This window comes from Acinonyx jubatus, chromosome A3 (genome assembly GCF_027475565.1).
Source record: "Acinonyx jubatus isolate Ajub_Pintada_27869175 chromosome A3, VMU_Ajub_asm_v1.0, whole genome shotgun sequence".
Classification (NCBI taxonomy): Eukaryota; Metazoa; Chordata; class Mammalia; order Carnivora; family Felidae; genus Acinonyx; species Acinonyx jubatus.
In genome coordinates this window covers 8343607-8365109 of record NC_069388.1, presented here as the reverse complement: position 1 = coordinate 8365109, position 21503 = coordinate 8343607, and the positions used below count along the sequence as shown (strand labels likewise).

The window sequence follows — 21503 nt, the reverse complement described above, 5'->3', positions numbered from 1 at the left end:
GTGTGCTCTCTCTCTCTTTCAAAAATAAATAAACATTAAAAAAAGAGAACTAGATGGACTTGAAAAATATTTAAGCAGCAAAAAATGGAAAACTATGTTGCCATTCAAATGATTATCTTTCTGTAAAACTGTCCTGGACGAGTCCAGCTGTGTGTAAGAGTAGATTTTGTGATCCGGGGCTTGTAAAATGGCCACACTGAGAAAATTTCCTAGTAAGACAACAGATGCAATGAAGAGGAAACCTTTTTGGAATATTTGGAAACTTTTATTCTGATTTTCAGGGAGTTCAATGAAGATCTACAGATGAGATCTGATGACATGTGGGTTTAGAATCCTACAAAATAATTTCACAGTAGGGAGAAAGCATACATCTATTTTAGTGATATGTACATAATCATTCAAATGGAATGATATAAAAGTACACTTCTGAAATATCCTAAAAATATAACCTAAAAAGAGAAACCTATCAAATATACAGAAACATACAGTATGTTTTTAGGAAACGTAGTAGTAAATATATATAAAAATAAACCATACGTACACATGTTTTTTCACAAAGTTTCGTAAGTATTGTATAAATCTCTGTGCATTTTCCATTACGAAACTGTATTGTCTCAGGGAGTTGAAATCGCATAACATGGTCGATACAGCAAATCTATAACATATACACACTTTACTACTGTTCCATTCTATGGAGGGGAAAATTAAGGCATGATAAGTCACTGAATATTTTTAAACTGTGGCTGGACTTTGGGGAACACTGCTCTAAACCACAGATCCTAAATCAAATACCGTATATATTTTTAAAAATGACGTAAGCAAATTTCCATTACAGTACACACACATACACACTTTAAAAAACCGCTGATTCACTTCTTAATGCCATAGAGGAAATCCATTACCTGAATAAAGAATTTCAGAATCCTCTCACGAAATGATGCCACAGTATGTCAGTAAGGCATTCTTAAATAAGGTTCTGACTTCATCAAAGTACTTCTTAAAATAGAGTTCTTCTCTAATTTCCCAAGAATGCTGCAATTTCAAAACAGGAAAAATGCAGTTTCACGGAGACCCGGTAACCTTAACATTTAGTTTTGCTGACGTGATAAACAAGTATTTTCCCCAATATCACGTTAAGCAGAGTTACAATAGACGGACTGTCATTATTAACCCCAAGCCCCAGACAATTTAGCTTAACATCATGAAACGTAAACTCACTCTCGAGAAGTAAAGATCCAAGCGGTGTGAATTTGGAAGGGTGGGGACAGAAACATGTCGTGACGTCTGCAGACTAACTGACAAATAAAGGCCCAGCCTCCCTGTCACGTCACGGTGAGATGCAAAAGAAAACAGGATCCTGAACAATTCTCTAAGCCAAGCCGGTGCAGACACAGGTTCGGGGTAAGCCAGCAGCATACCCTGTAGTGTCTTGTCTCCCAACACTCAGTCTGCTCTCCGGAGCCAGATACAATCTTATTAAATGCCATCGTCTACATAGTGCAGCTTCCGGAACAATTGTATCGAAGAATGAGTAGAAGCGTCTAGATCCAACTGTCCTTTGTGCACTGTTGCAGGCTCTAGCTTTTGCAGTTTGCTTTCCAGTAACGTAGAAGCCATAAGGACCATTCTTGCAAGAGGGTAAAAATCGCTGCTCTCGGTCATGGTACAAAAAAAAAAAAAAATTCTGGAAAGTAAAGTAAACCCCAATTATACATTAAAGGATTATAATTAGGATTATAATTAGGGGCGCCTGGTGGCGCAGTCGGTTAAGCGTCCGACTTCAGCCAGGTCACGATCTCGCGGTCCGGGAGTTCGAGCCCCGCGTCAGGCTCTGGGCTGATGGCTTGGAGCCTGGAGCCTGTTTCCGATTCTGTGTCTCCCTCTCTCTCTGCCCCTCCCCCGTTCATGCTCTGTCTCTCTCTGTCCCAAAAATAAATAAACGTTGAAAAAAAAATTAAAAAAAAATAAATAAAGGATTATAATTAAACGAGAGGAATTATTAGCGAAAAAATAAGTGTTCACACCAAAAATGCCAGGGGCTCGTGTCGAAGGTGTGGTTCTCTTATGATAAGTGTGCGTGCTGTCCTTGCTGAAGACTTGGGCGTTTCAAAATTAATCGAAAATTCCTTCGTTATCCTACTTGATTCCATTCTGTTGGGATGCTCAGAATGTGACAATTGTCTAATGCCAGACACATGGGGGGAAATTTCATCTGCAAATGCATATTTCCCGCAATAATCCACCTGTCAGCAAACTCCCCTTCACTCTCAGTTAGCAAATTGCAGCCAGTTCTAGGTAAATCCCAGTTGAGGCTTTTGAGAGGGCAGAATGAGACTGAATAGTGGCATATGATGCTAGAAAGCCTGATTCTGGAAGTGTCATCTTTCCCCGGAAGATGAGAGTAGAGATTTTTCAAGCTCAGTGTGTATCACCCTTAATAGTTAAAAATTCATTTTATTGTGCATTCGGGAAAAATAACTGAACTGAAACACTTATCATTTCATCAAGGAAATTATTGCCTGGGAAATAAGGCTAAAGTATACTATTAGGTCTGTGTTAATTTCAAGGAAACAATCAAGTACTGATTAAATAAATAGTAGCTGGTACGTGCATATGGCCACAGCTGTGAAGGTGGTAAGAGAACACGTATACAGTTGGAAAAGGCAGTGAATGGTACAATGCAGAAAAAGTGTTACACTGTATTTAATACAGGGTAGTAAATATATACACTTACATTCCAGGGTCTGGAAATCAAAGCCCTGGGGTCAAATAAGCATACCACCTGCATTTATAAATAAAGTTTTACTGGAACAGTCTCGGTAGGCAGAATAATAGCCCTGGGACAATGGCTATGCTCTCATGTCCAGAACCTGTGAATGCATGGCGAAAGGAACTTTGCAGATGAGATTATGTGTATGGACCTTGAGATGGGAAGATTATTTTGTTTTATTAATTTTTTGATGTTTACTCATTTTTGAGAAACAGAGAGATACAGAGTGTGGGCGGGGGAGGGGCAGAGAGAGAAGGAGACAGAATCTGGAGCGGGCCCCAGGCTCTGAGCTGTCAGCACAGAGCCCGACGCGGGGCTCGAACTCACCAACCGCAAGATCCTGAACTGAGCCGAAGTCAGACACGCTTAACCGACTACGCTTAACCGACTGAGCCACCCAGGCGCCCCTGGGAGGGGTTGTGGGGGGGGGGGTGGAGATTATTCTGAATGACAGAAGGAGGAGAGACTGGAAGCCTGGAGAGGGACTTGGCCGCTCTGACTAGCTCTGAAAATGGAGGAAGAGGCCATGAGCCAAGGAACGCAGGTGCCTCGGGAGCTGGGACCAGCTGCCCTCCACCAGCAGCACTAACCTGCCAAGAACCCCAATTAGCAAGAGCATGGACTCTCCCCTGGAACCTCTAGAAAGGAATCTAGATAGCCCTGTTAGTACCTTGACTTTAGCCTGGTAAGAGCTGGGTCGGATTTCTGACCCACAAATCCGTTCAGCGAATACATTTATTATTTAACACAAGCGTTAGCAATTTGTATTTCATTTGTTTTAGTAATCTGTAACGGCAGCAATAGAAAACGAACACAGCAGCCACACCTGTTTGTTGATGAGTCCTGCAAGGCTGCTTCCGAGCTACGAGGCAGAGGGTTAAGGGGACGTGGGGGAGGCCTCGGGCCTGCAAAGCCTAAAATATCTGCCACCCGGCCCTTTACAGAAACAGGTTGTCCACCCCTGCTATTCACACACGAAACCCATAACGGCAGCTTGTCTTTACTGAGCACATAGTTGATGCTAGGATTTCGGCTCAGTTGAGTATTTAGTATCATATCAACTTTCTAGTGAGATACAATTTCGGTCCCCACTTTACAAATGAAAAGAAAATGGACACGGAAAGGTTCGAAAACTACTCAAGGTCACCCAGCAAATCAGAGGTGAGCAGGGATTCAAAGCCAAGTGTGGTTGACCTCTGAGCTCAGCTCACTCGTTGGTCGTCCACAGCACCCCGGATGCTCACCTGAGGCTCTTACCGCTGGCGGAAAGCTATGGGGAGCTCCCGGCTGGGTACCAGAATACCCAGGTGCAGCATCTCTACGGGCTTGTCGTCCGTGGCCACGATGTCGTATTTGCGGACGATCTGGAACACACATGCACAGAAAAGGTAGCGCTACCCCTCTTCTCCTGGGTGGTGGAGTAGCACAGAGCACAAATGCAGAAATCAGAGTGCAGGGGCTTCAGTCGGTTAACCATCCGACTTTGGCTCACAGCTCGTGAGTTCGAGCCCTGCGTCAGGCCCTGCACTGACAGCTCCGAGCCTGGAGCCTCCTTTCGGTTCTGTGTCTCCCTCTCTCTCTGCCCCTCTCCTCTCAAAGATAAATAAACACAAGAAAGAAAGAAAGAAAGAAAGAAAGAAAGAAAGAAAGAAAGAAAGAAAGAAAGAAAAAAGAAAGAAGGAAGGAAGGAAGGAAGGAAGGAAGGAAGGAAGGAGAAAGAAAGAAAGAAAGAAAGAAAGAGAAAAGAAAGGAGGAAGGAAGGAAAGAAAGAAACAAAGGAAGAAAGAAAGAAAAAAAAGAAGGAAGGAAGGAAGGAAAGAAAAAAGAAAGAAGGAAAGAAAGAAAGAAAGAAAAGAAAAGAAAGAAAGAAAAAAGAAAGAAGGGAGGAAAGAAAGAAAAAAGAAAGAAGGAAGGAAGGAAGGAAGGAAAGGAAGGAAGGAAGGAAGGAAGGAGAAAGAAAGAAAGAAAGAAAGAAAGAAAGAGAAAAGAAAGGAGGAAGGAAGGAAAGAAAGAAACAAAGGAAGAAAGAAAGAAAAAAAAGAAAGAAGGAAGGAAGGAAAGAAAAAAGAAAGAAGGAAAGAAAGAAAGAAAGAAAGAAAGAAAGAAAGAAAGAAAGAAAGAAACCAGAGTTTTACCCAGCACAGAGCCAAGTGGAGCTGGAGCTCAGCCAGTCGGCGACCGATGCACATTCTCTTCCCAACACCAAACGGAAGATGCGCAAAAGGATTAATCTTTTTCTTCTCCTGAAGCCACCGTTCGGGCCTAAACTGACTGGAATCTTTAAAATTTTCTTCATTGGATCCCAACACCTGGGTATTGAGCATCAACACCGTCTAAAAACACACAGAAACACAAAAGCACTTAAAAATCACTAGAAGAAAACATTTGAAGAGCAAAATTTACAGAAGTGATCACCTTACAAATGTAAAAGCAACCCCCAAGTTTATAATATGGTGACTGGCAGGCCGTGTTTAGTACTAGAAATGTACCAGGCGATAAACCGGTGAAGAACTTTAAAATGTTGCATCACACTCTCACCAACCCCAGGGGGTACGTTCCATTATTATCCCCATTTTACAGATGAGAAAGCTGAGGCTCAGAGGTTATGTAACTCACTCAAGGCGATACTTGAATCTAGGTCTCTGAGTCCCCGAAACATTCATCTAACACCGTACGATGCAACAGGTCAACTACATCCTAAAATATACATATTTCCAAAATGAATGCTCTCCCAGGACAGGTGTTTATGGAGATCTGATGAAGTGTGTCTTTCAAAGCTCTTCAAGAGCAAATGCTACTTACTCCTTTGGGTAAAGCATATTCACCCAGAACCGTAGCTTTGTCAAGAGTCCGGGTTGTAAATGGTACACTTGGGGTCAGCCTGAAAAAACAAAATTAAAGGTGTAAAGGTAAGCACAGACCCATTTCTAGATCAAGTGTCAAAGAAAATGCAGATTCTGGTTAAATCAATAATTCCTGCATAAGTTTGTACTCAAAAAGGGAGCGTGATCACAACTCTCGTAAAGTTCAGTCTCTTTCTTCCTGATATTTATACCTCCTGTTTGAACCCCTTGTTTTTATCGTGTTGGTTAACTCCCCAGTCCCTGCTTAGTAGCTGTCAAAAGTGGTTTTCTGTTTCATTCTAGACTTCAAATGTGTGTTTTTTACGTGTCACGCTTCAGCTTGATTTGTCCTAGTGTTCTCCCATCTGCCCTTCCTGAAGCGAAAGTTGTTTGTTTCTAATGCTGACACGTTGTGAGTTTTGTTTTCCAGAAAGGGTGGAACCATAATTTTCACAGAACATTTTATACCAGAGGCTCAAAAACAAAGATGTCTCTTTGTCTTATCAAATAATAATATGGTTCCCTCGCTCAACCTCTTTTCATATCCTTCAATTATTCCCTGATCTTAATTAGTGCTTATAGCATTCATGAGATTATTATTATTATTATTATTATTATTATTATTATTACTGATTTAAAGGAGAGGACACTGACTTTCCCAAATTTTAGTAGAATTTGCCCAAATGATTTAGGAAATGAGTAATAGAAAAAGAATATGGTCATATGATCTGAAGGCTCTTTTTTTTTTGCAGTTTGACAAATGTTTCTGAATCAACTGTGGGTGCTGTCTGTGGGTGCGGAGACCCTGACTGTGTATTTAAGAGAACGGCTTCCTAGAATATTCTTCTTGGCTTTCCCATGTATTCTCACCTCATGGATTCTTTCAGGCAGGCTTTTAAATATGGCATATTCCTCAAATCCTCTGCCCGTGGCATCTGATTCTCAGGCAATACACTCTGAATTTCTTTAAGAAGCTTTTGTTGCACCCGGGGATTACGGGATAAATTGTAGAGAATCCACATTAAGCTGTTTGCCGTCTGAAAGCCAAAGGGACATAAACTTGTAAACTTGAGTTTCTGCAAATAAACTGCCTTAAAACCGTTATGAGCTGAATACAAGCTGATGCCTAGCACCTTGCTTTGCAAATGCATTCATGACGCCTTTTCACGTGTCCCTATTCGCTGTGCAGTAAACAATACAGGATGTGAAAATTCAGATTTGCTTTATAAACAATGCCAATTAAGGATAGCTGGGGGAATCAAGGTAGACTCCTTAAATAATCAGCTGCATTGGGACACTTAAAATATAGTTTGATTCAAAAACTGTTCTGTATCCACATCAATTTCCAGGTTGCGATAAGGTTTTATTGCTGTAAGATGTTACCACTGGTGGAAAGTCAGTGAAGGGTCCAAGGGACTCCTCTCTACTTTTTCTTAGAACTGCATGTGAGGGGTGCCTGGGTGGCTCAGTTGGTTGAGCATCCGACTTCAGCTCAGGTCATGATCTCGCGGGTTCATGAGTTTGAGTCCCGCATAGGGCTCACTGCTGTGAGCCTGTCAGCACACAGCCTACCTCAAATCCTCTGTCCCCCTCTCTCTGCCCCTCCCCCACTTGCATTCTGCCCCCCCAAATAAAACAAATATTACTTTAAAAAAAGAACTGTATGTGAATCTATGATTATGTCAAAATAAGGAAAACATTTAATTAAACATTTTTAAAATAGACAATGGAGAGAAAACTTCAGTGGCGAGAGAGGGATGGGGATCCTAGCAGCTTTGCTAATGAGTCTTTTTTTCTTTTTAACTTTACAGTGCAAATGCACACGAAAAAATGCATTTCTGGAATTGAATCTGTGAAACCCAGAGTTTCCGCCACATGCACAGAACCCTTGCAGGAGGGGGCCAATAGCAAAATAAGAAATTCCAGCATCACGTTGAGTATTTCAAGGAACCAGCCACAGTTTCTGACACAGGCTCATGGTCCCTTAAGTGGAGTGTTTTACTTCCTTTCCAAAGGCAACAAGAAGAGAAAAAATATGGGCAGAAATAGCCAGCATAGCTTTCAGCTTCATGATATTCACCACTGGTAGTCATATGTATTTGTTTTTAGGTCTTTATTTTATTTTTATTTTCTTACTTAACATAAGCCAAATATTCCTGTAAAAACGGTCATTGCAGACACGAAGATCTTCTGCCAATTGCATGTGCCACTCACATAAATGAGCAAAGTGCGAGAAGATTTGGAGCCAATGGTATTTACTATTTTGGGAAGAAGATGCCTCCAAGGCAAACCTTCTTCATGGGAAGACCGGTGGCCTCAGATGCAAACAAACCCTGGCGGGCATTATTACAAGAGTCCAATTTACAAAACAGGAAGAGGGCGTAGCCACCAAATTAGATACACTTTCAAATTTCTCTGATTTTCCAAAAGTGACTTCCAGAATTGCCAGGACTAAAAAGGAAACATTTAACCATATCAGCGGGTCCCTTACCGCAAGTACCAAATAGAGTTTCCAGAAGACAAATGATTGTAGCTTTCGCCAAAGCCTTGTAAGACAGCCGGGGCCTTTTTGGGTAACTGCAGGGGCTGAATCGAGGGGGGAGGGCCCTGGGAGACCTCACAGGCCCTAAGTATCCCGGCCTGACCTCCGTGGAGGAGATGCATCACGTAGCTCATTTCCCTGCTTCCACTCTTCCTACGCGGAGTGCACCTTCCACCCCACCCGAGCCCTCTTTTCAAGACATAAATTCCATCAGGCTACTCCCCTGCTTATAATGCCCTGCAACGTTTCCATCACAGGTGTCATAAAATCTGAATGGTTTACTAAGGCTGCTGGCTAACACGGCCCCCGGACTTCTGCAATGTCAACTTGACCACATTTGCCAGGTCTCCAGCTCCAATGTTTTTGCTGCTCCAGACCCTTTGCACATGCTATTTCCTCTACCGGGAGGACTCTTCCCCCAGATCCTCCCATGGTCGGCTCCCTGTCACCATTTCCGTATCACTCCCCCAGAGAGTGTACCCTGCCCTCCCCTTCTATCCCCTTACTCTGATGGTTTCCTCCATATCTCCTACCACTATCTGATATGATCATATTTATTTGTTTGTTTACATGTGTCTGGTTGGTCTTCCCTGCTAGTGGTTAAGTTCCATGAAGGCCAAGACCTTTGTCTCTGGTTCACGGTGTTCCTTCAAGCACCTAGAACAGCGCCTGGCCCAGAGCGGGCACTTGGTTTCTGTGGCCTTTCATTGATTCACCAAGTATTTGTTGAGCACCTACTATATGCTAAGTGCTGTTCTACATCCTGGGAATACAGCAGGTCCAAAACCAAGTCATTGCCCTTGGAGCTCACATTCCAGTTGAACACAAAAGATAAAGGGTGAGGCTTTACTTCTACCCCTCCAAGGATCCTCTTAGGGTAAGTGACTCAGTATGAAAGTGAGCTGAAATGAATTTCCCCCTTTCAAAGCCTTCTGGGGCATGAGGAGAAATTACAACTTTGCTGTTCCTCCTGAGGTAGAAACCCCTACGTTTTCTGTGGACAAGAGACACTAAAGAAACGGGAAATACGGAAAAGAAATGAAGCAGGACCCATTCTTCTTAGAGATTACAGGTGCATGAAACGTTGGATCACGAGGAATATTAATATGCATCCCGCCAGTGAGAGCTCAAAAAAATGGATCAAGGACAATCAAACCCATCCGGACATCTGTCAGTATGTGCATTTGGAGTCTGGCTGGATTTGGTACTCCCACGGCTATCAAGCACATGGGGACAGAATTTGGGCATTTAAAATTAGCTGTTTCATGCAAGGTGAAACCAAGTTTCCCCTGACTCACTCTTTTTAAGCTTTAAATCAGAAAAAGTAGGGGTGTCTGGGTGGCTCAGTCGGTTAAGTGTCTCGCCCTTGATTTCGGCTCGGGACATGATCTCAGCTCAGGTTCATGAGTTCGACCCTCATGCCGGGCTCTGCGCTGATAGCCTGGAGGGCGCTTGGGATCTTCTGTCCCACTGTTTCTGCCCCCCTCCCTCCAAATAAATACATGAACTTTATAAAAAGAAAAAATATTGGACTGGTAGAGAGCATTGCAATATTTTTAGAGTAACAACCACAATCAGGCACTTTGGGGTAACATTCGCAACCTTCAAGAATACGTTCAGTTTTTTAAAAAATCTAGATTATCAAAGAATAAGAAAAAGAAAAACCTAGATGACCTATCTTTCTATGGTGTGGAATTTTACTGCTTCTGACTTCCCAGAGAGCGTATGTATTTGTCACAGAGCGCACGGATTTTCTCCGCTATAGAGCACATGAATTCACCTCCCGTCACAAGTTTAAGGACCAAGGCTGTGCACTGGGTCTCGCGCACCCTTTTGCTAGACTAGTGCTCAGTTAATCCTTGTGGAATGAGAGAGTTGAATGCCTCTTTAAAATGCATCACGAGAAGATTTTCTGGACCATTCAGCAAAGGAAAATCAAGCCCTTACCGTTTCTACTGCAGCCAGTTGGAGCTCTGTGACAGCCGCATACAGTTCTTTCCTGGAAAGCTGATTGTGGAGATAAATATCACAAAGGAAATCCTTGCTGGGCTGCTCAGAATAGTGCTCCAACCGGCTGTCGATGCAAGATTTGACTATTGGAGAAGAGAAGAGGGAAGGGAAGTGAGGTGAAGATTAGGATCGAGCGTGAGGGAACCCCAGCCGAAATCCCCCCATGACACCTTACAGGGCCTTTGCAGGGACACTGACAATGTGTCCAATGAGCTAATGTTGACTCATCGTTAAGTCATAATACCCTGTGGGTCCGAGCTGTTTCTGCTACATTATGAGGGGAATATTGATGCCGAATATTGTTCAATGAGTATCTCTGTGCTTACCAATATGTACCAGTAGGAGGTCCCGTATCCTATCATACCATGCTATATATTTTATACACACACATAAACATATCCTCATTGAATCGTCACCAAAACCCCTATAAGGTAAGTCCTCCTTATTGATCGATGACCGCGTGAGCAGGGCTGGTCAAACCTTAAGATGCCCAAGAATCACCTGGGCATCTTCTTACAATGCAGATTGGGGATCAGGGGTCTGGGGCGGGCCTGGAAATCTGCATTTCTAACAAGCTCCCAGGTGCTGCTACAACCGTTAGCCTACAGGTCACAGTTTGAGTTTAAAAGCTTAGAGTGTGGAAGAGACCATCATGAGACAGAGGTGGGACTCGGGTCCACTCTCGGAATCAGAACTCGTACCCAGATCCAGGTGCCTAGCCACTTTGGTCACGAGTGCAGGTAGTGGGACTTGAGCTCCCAAATCTGGGCCATAGAGGAGGAGAGAACCGTCCCCAGTGTAATCAAACACACACACACACACACACACACACACACACACACTGCAGTGCCCGTGCATGCTGACGATAGTAGTAGAAACTTCTAACATTTGTAAAGAACATTCTAGGCACGCGTCTCTCTTCCTTCAGTCTACCGTGCCAGCCAAGCCAGGATAATAATAATGGTGAGGTTGGCAACAGTAACAAGGGCCGTAAGCGGTGCAGCAGTTAGAGTCTGAGCTGTGGGAGCCCTTCTCTCTGGCTTCACACCCTGGCCAGAAAGTTAGTCCTTTATGTCTCAGTTCTGTCACTCAGGGCTAATAGGAGGACTTACCTTATAGGGGTTTTGGTGACGATTCAATGAGGGTATGTTTATGTGTGTGTATAAAATATACAGCATGGTATGATAGGATACGGGACCTCCTACTGGTACATATTGGTAAGCACAGAGATACTCATTGAACAATATTCGGCATCAATATTCCCCTCATAATGTAGCAGAAACAGCTCGGACCCACAGGGTATTATGAGAAGCCAGGTCTTGACTGTATCTACACTAGACCTAGAAACAGTTGCAGTGAGGTAGGCATTGTTACTATTAGCCCGTTTGAGACAAGACTACTGAGGAGGAAAGAGAGAGAGCACATGTGGTCAACCCACTACACCAGTGACAGACCCGGGTTTGCATCCACCTATCTGACTCCAAAGCTCCTGTTTTTAACTGCTTCGAGTTCCCAGAAACTGCAGAAAGCTGCCATGTGCCTTTTCCTTAGAATTTGTCTACACCGGGAAGATTCTAAACTCGTGACTGCAAAGCCCATTAAGAATCAGGAGGAGCAAATTCCATCGGGATCATTCCAGACCTTCCAGAGACAGGGATGCCGGGTGTGTGTGGCCCCATTACCTGATCGGAAGATGGTGTCCCAGGCCCGCGTGTGGGCCTGCCAGACCTTGGTATTGAGGCTCTTGTGCAGCTCAACCGGGGTCACCATCATCCTCCCAAACATGCTCATCATCTGTGGGGAACGCAACGCCTTTTCATTCTGGATTCCCCTGGTCTCGAAGACAACCGCCTCACCGGAAGAGGAGCGTTCTCCACACCCCGCACCCCCTGCTTCCAAAAAGGCAGGAACTCAAAGACCCCACTCCCCCCCACCCCCCAGGCCTCTCCCACCAACTCTGGGGGTGGAACCCTCCCCCGGGCCCCATAGCACATTGAAAACAATCTTTGGGACGATTTGCCATTGGATGTGCCCCTCTCTCGAAAATAAATAAACATTAAAAAAAAATTGATTCTATGACCTAAATATTTTACACAAGAAGGAAAAAGGAAAACCATCACTTTCTTATTGACTTCAATTTCCAATGATTTCCAAACTTCAGCCATTTCTATACCAGCTTCACAGTATCTCTATAACCCCCTCTGACCTAAGGATTCAAAAATTTTACATCTGAAAAACGTCAGACTCTTTTTGAAATAGGACTCCCACCAACTGACCTTCAACTGAAACACCTACTTAAACTTGCCTAAACCATGATGTAGCATGCTTCCGGGTTCATGACCATCCATGCCCATCCATCCATGAAAACACATAACACCTTGAAATTAACACTTGACTACTGTGACAAAATAACGTGTGTGTGCTACTCCTGGGGAAACACGACGTGTTTGTGAAATTCTGCAAATCAGGAAAATTGTGCTCCTCAAGGCGATGCTTACTGTTTTGATGGCCGTGATGAAGTTCAAAGCTTCATCTCCTGCATTCTTCTGAAGGAGTCCAAATCTCTTCTCATAGAGCACAAGGCAGATGCCTGTTATTTAAAAACAACCAACGGTCACACAATTGCAACAATACTGGGGTCTCCAAGTAGCTGGCTACTGAAGGCATGATTCCGTCTTTTGTAAAAGTGAGGGCTTTTCAAAGAACAGAGGAAAGGTAGAAAGTCTGGGAGAAAGGGGCATGACGATACTTTTCCCACTTTCCAGAAGCTGTCTCCACGCCCCATGACCCAACCCCTGCAGAACCTCCTGGTCAGAAATGCCGCGGTGAAAATGTAACCATTTTTATACACGAATGAATCTGTCCTTCAATGTCTGGCTTTTGTCAGAGTTTGTCCCGGATACCATGCATAGTAGTCATTGTTCACGGCCTACCTGTACTCATTCTCCCCCATTTCTTTCCTAAGAGAACCCCGATTTTATTTAGGGTGTCAACATATCAGTCCTCGGGAAACAATCTGGATTGATCTTAGACCCTGGTGTCAATCACGTTCCCTGACTTCCCGGGCTTGGGCTTCCGGTAGCAGCCTGAGAAGCCAACAGGCGTGGCCAAGGAGGCTTAAAGGAAATACTTTCACTTTCTTGATAAAAGGAGCAAGTGCGTTTGGCTTAACTCTTCCCTCTTTCCTTCCTCTTTTTGCCTAGAAGGCAGAGGGGAGACCAGGAGAGGCAGTAGCCATTTTGCAACAGGCCAATAAGGATGGATGAACAAGGGGCGCCTGGGGGGCTCTGTCGGTTGAGCGTCCGACTTCGTCTCAGGTCATGATCTCACGGTTCGTGGGTTCGAGCCCTGCGTCAGGCTCTGGGCTGACAGCTCGGAGCCTGGAGCCTGCTTCCGATTCTGTGTCTCCCTCTCTCTCTGCCCCTCCCCTGCTCACCCTCTGTCTCTCTCTGTCTCAAAAATAAATTAAAAAAACATTAAAAAAGAAAAAGGATGGATGAACAAAAAGATAGAAAGGGTCCCCAGTGACATCAGTTGTGTGCCGGCCGTGGACTGCCTTCCTCGAGACTTCTCATAACGCTAGACAATAATTCTTAAACCACCATGGTCACATCTTATTTGACTTGCAAAGACATGCATTTGATACTCCTTCATTTGGGTATTTCCAGTGGACAGTTTCCAAAATATACACTCCCTTTCCTCCTCTGTAATCATCCCTTCACTTTTTCCTGTCCTCGTCCCCTTAACACCTTCTGCGGGTTTCTTCTTTGCATGGCGTTTTCTAATGTGCTAACATAGTCGGGTGGGCTGTAGCTTTAAAGTAAGGCTCAGAGGTGCCTGGGTGGCTCCGTCGGTTGAGCATCCTACTTCGGCTCAGGTCATGATCTCACGGTTCGTGGGTTCGAGCCCCGCGTCGGGCTCTGTGCGGACGGCTCAGAGCCTGGAGCCTGTTTCGGACTCTGTGTCTCCTTCTCTCTCTGCCCCTCCCCCACTCACGCTTTGTCTCACTCTGTTTCTCAAAAATAAATAAATGTAAACAAAAAAATTTAAAGTGAGGCTGGGCTGATGGGGGAGACAGGTCCGGACAAAAGCCTGCCTCCCGGGGTGCCCTCTCCGATCCCTCACAGTAGCATCCAGAGCGATCCTTCCAGCACATCAGCCCAAGCCCCCCTCTGCTAAAAACGCTTCGTAGAACATCACTTCCAGGTGCCCCCGTGCTCAAAACCGAATTCCCATCCCTGGTTCACAGGGGTCGGCTGCTGCCTTCCTCCCATCCTCTGCCCTCGCGGTGCCCCTCCCTTGCAGGACACGCTCCCGTCATTCTGAACGCCTTCCTGTTCTTTCTTTGCTCCTTCATTCACCTTCACCTGGTGAATTCCTACTCATCTTCCAGGACTTAGCTGATACGGCACCAGGGCCATGACCGACCTCAGCTGATGCAGCCCTTCGGATTCTCCCACAGCCTTGAACTTCCTCGGTCAGGTGCCTGCCCACTCTACAAAAAGCGTTTCCTTGCCTCTCGCCCCTGGGCAGCGTCCTGGGCCAGGCAGAGCCCTGCTTGCTATTCCCTGAGGGTTCCCTGAAGAAAGGGATCATCCCCAGCTTCTATTTGGGACCCTCCATGGCTCACCATCAGACTTGAACTAAAAGCCCGAGTGCTGGCTGAGACCTCCTCCGGCCCCTGGCTCGGTTCTCCTTCCCTTCTGGGAAGGCTCCTCCTTCCCTTCCCCCACCCACCCACCCACTCAGAGCCTCGGACGAATCGCCCATGCTTCCTCCTCAGGGGGATGTGCCCTGCCTGTCTCCACAGTCTGGAAAAATCTTCCCACAGATGCCCTGTGACTTGTTCTTTTAGGTGTCACCTCGACTGTCTCCTAAACCAAAGCAGACTTGCCTCCTCTGGGCACTACCGTTCTTTATCGCATACCTTACCTTACCTCTTGGCAAAGTATATAATAAAGTGTGTTTACTGGTTGGTTGTCACCCCTACCAGACCCTAAGCTCCATGGGAGCCCAGTCATCGCCTGTTTTGTTCGCTGCTCTATCTCTAGGACCGAACACGGTGCCGGGCACATAGCAGGTGTTCAATAAATATTTGTTGAATGACTGTACGAACAACCTATAGTGCAAAGCATAACTTAAGTGCCCGAAAGCACAAAAGACTGTGCAGGTGGCCCTTCTTTGTCAGCAACAGTACGTGGCTATAGAGGAACTATCCTCAGAGCCACGTTTTAGCCTCAAAATCCCTTGGAAAATCAAACGAACAAGACGGCGAAGGCAACTTACTTTCGTTTTTTAAGTAGGCTTGGCACCCAGTGCAGAGCCCAACGCGGGGCTTGAACTCACAACCCTGAGATCAAGAACTAAGTGGAGATTAAGAGTCAGCCGCCTAACCGCCTGGGCCACCCAGGTACCCTGACAAACTTACTTTCAAATGACCATTTGTTCAGTTCGCTGTATAAGCCTTCAATGCGGCCTCTCTCATCACAGAGCTCATCTATTCTACCCATAAAATCAGCCAAGACCTTAAAGGAAAGAAACCACAAAAGACACATTTCAGTCATTAAAGGAAAACAAAAGGTTAAAAGCTCAGTACGCTGACTTCGGGGTTTGCTACCTTGTATGTTCACTGCTTATAACGTTATTCATTATGAAGCAACACTAACTGCATATTCTCCTGCGGGGGCTCACCTCCTGCCCTAACAACCTCGTCCTGGGTTATTTTCTCAGCTTTTCCCGCAACCACCCAAAATCTTAGGTTTCAGCTCTTGATCTAAATTTAAGAAAAGGAAAACATTTCTTCTAATCAGAATCAACCAAGTTGTCACAACACCCCAAGCCCTATGAGGTTTGCTGCCTCCATACCTGGGCTAGCAAATATCTCCTTACTAGCTGGCGTCATGTTAAGCGTTTTGAACTTGGGACCAGAAAAAACTGCAAATTCTAGACACAGCTCCTTTGCTAAATAGCTCTGTGACCTGGGACATGTTATGTAAGAGCTCTAGATGCCAGTGGCCAAAATCAGGATTTTTTTTTAAGTGTTTATTTATTCATTTCTGAGAGAGAGAGAGAGAGAGAACACGAAGGAGACGGGCAGAGAGAGAGAGAGAGAGAGGGGAACAGAGGATCCAAAGCAGGCTCTGCACTGACAGCAGAGAGCTCCATGTGGGGCTTGCACTCCCGAACCGTGAGATCATGACCTGAGCCCAAGCTGGACACTTAACAGACTGAGCCACCCAGGCACCCCCAAATCAGGGTTTTTGATGGCTAAAGCCTCACATTTTACAAGGCTTGTATAGTACCAAGCAGTGCCTGAAGCGTGCTACGTTAGTGGATCCCCACAACTCTGTGAGGTAAGAAATACGATTTTCCTTCCATTTCCCGCAGAACAGACAAGAGAATGGGCTTTAAGTGAGGCTAAGGCACTCGCCCTTGGACACGTGGCTGCAAAGCGGCCATGCTGGGGCCTGGAACAAGGTATGTGTGAGTACAAAGCCCACCCACGGGCATTGTGAATTTGTCCACTTAGTGCATTAAAAAGTACTTTGCATTTGTTTCCCCCCCAAAATCCAGAAATTTCTCATCAACATATGGAATTTTCACCACTTAGCCAAAAAATAATAATAATGATAAAATCTGGAGCCACTAGGTCCGCATCCCCACGTGACAGTCATTTGCTGGAATGGGGCAGCTGTCGCTCCTAGAAAGGGCATGCCCTATCCTGTTTGCAAAAATCCCTGCTGGGCCTTCCTTATACATTTAGATTCATTACCTGGTCCCTGAAACCTCCTGGGTTGGCACTCTTGCACCTATATGATCCTTTCTGGGTCCAAGTTCAGTTCCAAATAAACACCCAAAGTGAACAGGAGTAAAGAGATTACTGTATGCTTAAATCCCTCCCTCTTTGGCCCTTGTTAACTAAAGGACAATGTCTAAATGCCTTATCATGGTACAAAAACATTGTTAAGAGCTGCCCTCTGTCCAGCATCATTGCACAGACAGCCTCACCTCTGCTGCACTGAACGTACTATTTCCTGAACACATCATGTCATCTGACTATTTTCAGCAGGCTATTCTTTCTGCCTGAACGCCTTTCTACACTTGCTCTGGCTTGAAGACTCCTACTCATCCTGCAAAACCCAGCTTAAATGGCATGACCTAGGAATTTTATAAGCATTATCTCATTTAATCCTGTGAGGCCCAGTTTATAGAGTAGGAGAGTGAAGCTTAGGGAAGTTAAGGGTATAGTCAGTTTACAGGGCCAGAGGGTGGAGGGCTGAGGTTCAAATCCAAGACCGGAATACCAGAGTCTCTGCTTGTCATCGTTCTCTCACTGAGATGTTACTTTGCACAAGAGGGAAGGAAGGAGGAGTAAGGTTTTGGGGGAGAAGGAAGTAGACAGCAAGGAGTAAAGGGAGACCCCTGAACCATCCAAACCGCCTGTACTTTGTAGCTATGACTTAAAGTTCCATAGACATCTCTCCCTCCCCAGGAGGCCCAGGGAAGCTGTCCCCAGCCTGCAAACCTCATTGATTTTGTTGTCCAGCTTCATAATTTCCACTGGTTTCATTAGTTTCTTCTGGAAGGCACTCCGAACTCTCTGCCAGTCTTCTCCTTCCCTGGGAGAGAAGCAAAATTATACGTAGAGCAAATTGCAAAGAAAAGAAGGGAGCAGCAAAGGCACCTCCAGCGCTGGAATTGTGTGAACTAAATAATCAAATGAGCACTGAGACTCCTGCTAAGAACTATCCAAAGAATATGCACATTGGAACACTGGGGGCTGGTTTCACAACGGGGTGAAAAAGCACCTCTCCTCTCCGCCTAAGATTACACCAGAAAGGTGAAGCCCAGATAATATGGGCTTGGGCCTTTTGAGGTGCCCTTGCGGGGTTGATTTGGGAGGCCAGGTACCTCAATTCTCAGCAGTAAGAGTAGGTACCTGAACATTCCCTTCGCCAGCAACCCAGATCTGTTTGAGAACAACGTTGTCTTCTCCTAGTCACTGACTCGGGTTGAAAGTCACATTCCTGGGTGGCTCAGTCGCTTAAGTGACCCACTCTCGACTTCAGCTCAGGTCATGATCTCATGGTTTGTGAGTTTGAGCCCGGCATCAGGCTCCATGCTGGCGGTGTGGAGTCTGCTTGGGATGCTCTCTCCCTCTCTATCATTCTTATCATCCACCTTCTTCCTTCATCCCAGAGCAGACGGCACAGCCTCTGATGCACCACGCATAACTATGGCTTTTAATTCCAGTAAATATATTATCCTCCAAAATACAACTATTAGGGATTAAAAAAAAAAAAACAAACCCAAACGTGCTAACCTGTTAAGTGCTAACCATTAAAAGCTGAGGAATCTCACCACATTATGGCCTTTACTTACCTACAGTGCAACCCTGACGCCCCTGAACCTCACCTTTCTGACTAGACCTGGGTTATAACCCCCCATTCCCCTCCAGAAAAAAAAAAAGGTAACTGTCAAAAGCCAAAGAAGTCAATTTCTGGCGTTTGAGCTCAGAGAAGGGGAATACAGAGAACTGTAAGGGATAATTTTGTATAGAATAGGTTGGCCTGGCACGGCGACTTCACGACCTTGTCCGGCCCCAAAGTCTGAACCCCGCTATTTGTAGAACCCTTTTGGGCTTTCTTGGACGGAAAGGCATGGCCCTGCCCAGTGGCCAGAGACGACGCAGGCGGTGGGCGCGCAGTACAGTTGCGTGCAACCCGTTCTGATCCAGGCAGGAGTTGGAGACTGCGCCTGGTGGGGGCTTTCGTGTCCCGCTGCGTAGGAAGGGGACCCTGCGGAGAACCCCCTCCCAGCTTCCAGCCGCCGCCCGGACTCACAGGATCAGCAGCCCGTAGCCCTCCCGGCGGTAGTCCCGATAGGCTTTCCAGGGCTTGATCTCCAGCCGCTGGGGGTACGCGCTCTCCGTGCGGTACAGCGCTTCCAGCAGGCACGGCGAGCCCAGGTGCACCGAGTCGAAGGAACCCAACTTCATGCGGAAAATCTTGCCGTATTTCCGGTGGTACTCGGCCTGCAGCGGAGGTCAGGGCCGGGTCAGCGCGCGTCCCCCCCAGAGCAGTCCCGGGAGCGCGTCTCCCTCCTCCCGCCTCCTTCCTCCCGGGGCCCCCGCCGCTGCCGCGACGCCGGAGCGCCCTGTGCGCCCCGGCCGCGCGTCTCGCGGAGGGTTTGGGGCGCGGGGCAGAGAGGGGAGAGGGAATTGGGGCCCGACGAGGCATTTACCAGCGTGTCGTGCTGTTTCTTGAGCCCCCCTTTCCAGAGAATCTCCGGCAGGCTGCCCAGCAGCGGCCAGTTGGTGGGACCCGGCAGGGCGGCCGCGTCCTGCGCCTCGCCGCGTTCCATCACCGGGCATAGGGGCACCTCCCGCGGCCGAGGGGGCGTGCACGCCGCAGACGTCACGGCTCTGGGGGGCTGCCCCGGGTGGCGCAGCTGTTGGAGGAAGGCGGCAAGGGAGCGGCTCTTGCCGATGGGGGAGCTCATGGCAGCGGGGGACACCTGGGGCGTGGGAACGCGCGGGGACCGGAAAGCACGACTTTGTTAAAGAGGCGCGAGCGGGATCTGGTGGGGGGGCTGACGATTCTGGGGGAGAAGGGCGAAGAGGGCCAGCAGGTGTGACGCAGGGGGCGGCGGAGGAAAGGGGAGCAGAAAGGACCGCGGCAAGGATGCTCGGCGCTGCCGCGTGCGGCAGCCTCAGGGCGCGGGGACCCGCTGGAGGAGTGCCTCCGGGGGCCGGGTGTCTCTTGGAAGGGGAAAGGAAGGGATGTGGGTCCGCCTGTGGGCTGCGAGGCTGACTTCCAGGTCCGGAGCCGCGGAGTGGAGGTGTCAATGAGGGCAGAGGGATGCTGCGCGGCGCCGCGCTGTCCTCCTGTCCCTCTCCACGCTCCATGCTCAGGGACCACGTATTTATGGACACGGGGCAGGCCCCGGGTGGCCAATCAGCAGGCTGGGTAGGGCGCAGTGGGCCCCGGCTGGCCTGGCCCGGAGGGACGCGGGACCCGGGGGGGTGGGGAGGGGGCGGAGGGCAGGGCTGGGGGTGGAAATAGGATGGAGTCAGCGAGGTGAGCGAGGGCGCCCGGGCCTCGGGTGGCGGGTACGCTGCTCCCCGGGCGGGAGCGCGGCCGACTCCGCCCGGAGTTCACCGGGTGTGCGCCCGGCGCGCCTCCCCGCCCTGACCCGGCGGGCAGGAGCCGGCAGTGGCGGCCGAGGCTGCAGCCCCGCGCTTGCACAATCGCGCTGCCGGGCGGGCGAGGTCTCCGAGGGCGGCCCCGGGGAGGCTGCCGGCGCCTTCAGGGGGGCCCCGGGGTCCGCGCGCCTCCCGGGAGCCGGGGCTTGCCAGCCTGGACCCAGCTCTCTCTGGAGGAAGGTTGGCTTTCTGCGCCTCCCAGCGTGGGGTGTTTGAGGCTTAGTGAAAGGCATCCAGAGAGGGCATTTCAACCTTCGGGTCTTCGCCGGGGCGAGGAGAGCCAGCTGGGTTTGCAGGCTCCTCCCTGGCTGCTCCATTTGCTCGGTTCTTCTGAAGATTTAATGAATTACAGTAGGTAAAGCGCACACAACAGAGCCTTGTCCGCAGTCAGTACTCAGTGTAGTCCTTGTTACCTCCTCTTGGGGCAGTTCTGAAATACGCGGTGAAAACGTGGCTTGCCCTCCAGGCTGGGTTACCTCTCCCAAGTCCATCGGCCCCGTCTCTTTTTGGACACCGACTGCCCTGTGCAGAGATGCGCCCAGGCAGCGTTAAGTCGCGTTGCCCCACCTTCCCTCCCTTGCGAAGTGCACCCCAAGCAAGCAAGACACACACACACACACTTTCAGGAGTCGTCCTAGCTGCCAGGGGTAGAACTTGTTCTACTCATTCAGGAAGACAAGGTGAAGATTTTTGTTGAGTGTTTTAAAGTAATTCGTGTGCTGTCATTATGACCCGGCACCAACAACTACCGCCGGCCAGAAGTTTCCTCGCCAGGCTTTCCAGTCACGTGACTGGCTCTTTTCTGACCCGACTGTTCCGCAACCCCTTCCCTGGTGAGTTTATTGTAAACTTTCAGGTTTCTCGAAAACTTTTGCGGTCCACCTTGAGCTGGAACACTGCCATTTCAAATTTGTCCTGAGATGTTAATGATTGCTAATGTTAACAATACCTATATTAACGTAAGGTGTTATGTTAATTATTATTTTAATTGTATTAATATAATGTATTATATCTACCATTATAGGATGTTAATATAACATATCATATCTGCTTGACAGATATCCATTTATATATACATATTAGATAGTACATTTTATATATCACATACTATATAGATTATATCCTATATGTAAT

The 21503-nt window shown here is 47.3% G+C and overlaps 1 protein-coding gene across 2 annotated transcripts; it reads right to left on the bottom strand.

Annotated features, from left to right (window-relative positions):
- Positions 1–227: 227 nt before the first annotated feature.
- Positions 228–20053, bottom strand: LOC106970319 (1,25-dihydroxyvitamin D(3) 24-hydroxylase, mitochondrial). 2 transcript variants are annotated; one of them, XM_027046695.2, is made up of 12 exons: positions 19409–20053; positions 19009–19199; positions 17691–17784; positions 15594–15690; positions 12664–12755; positions 11848–12016; positions 10103–10248; positions 6484–6650; positions 5573–5651; positions 4906–5103; positions 4015–4134; positions 228–1684 (listed from the first exon to the last, which is right to left on the bottom strand). In XM_027046695.2, the coding sequence occupies exons 1-11, from the start codon at positions 19664–19666 to the stop codon at positions 4024–4026; spliced, it is 1602 nt and encodes a 533-aa protein (XP_026902496.2). In that variant the 5' UTR covers positions 19667–20053; the 3' UTR covers positions 228–1684; positions 4015–4023. The 2 variants fall into 2 exon arrangements, with proteins under 2 accessions (XP_026902496.2, XP_026902497.2); XM_027046696.2 differs by having other exon boundaries at positions 229–1684; positions 11848–11959.
- Between the last annotated feature and the right edge of the window lie 1450 nt (positions 20054–21503).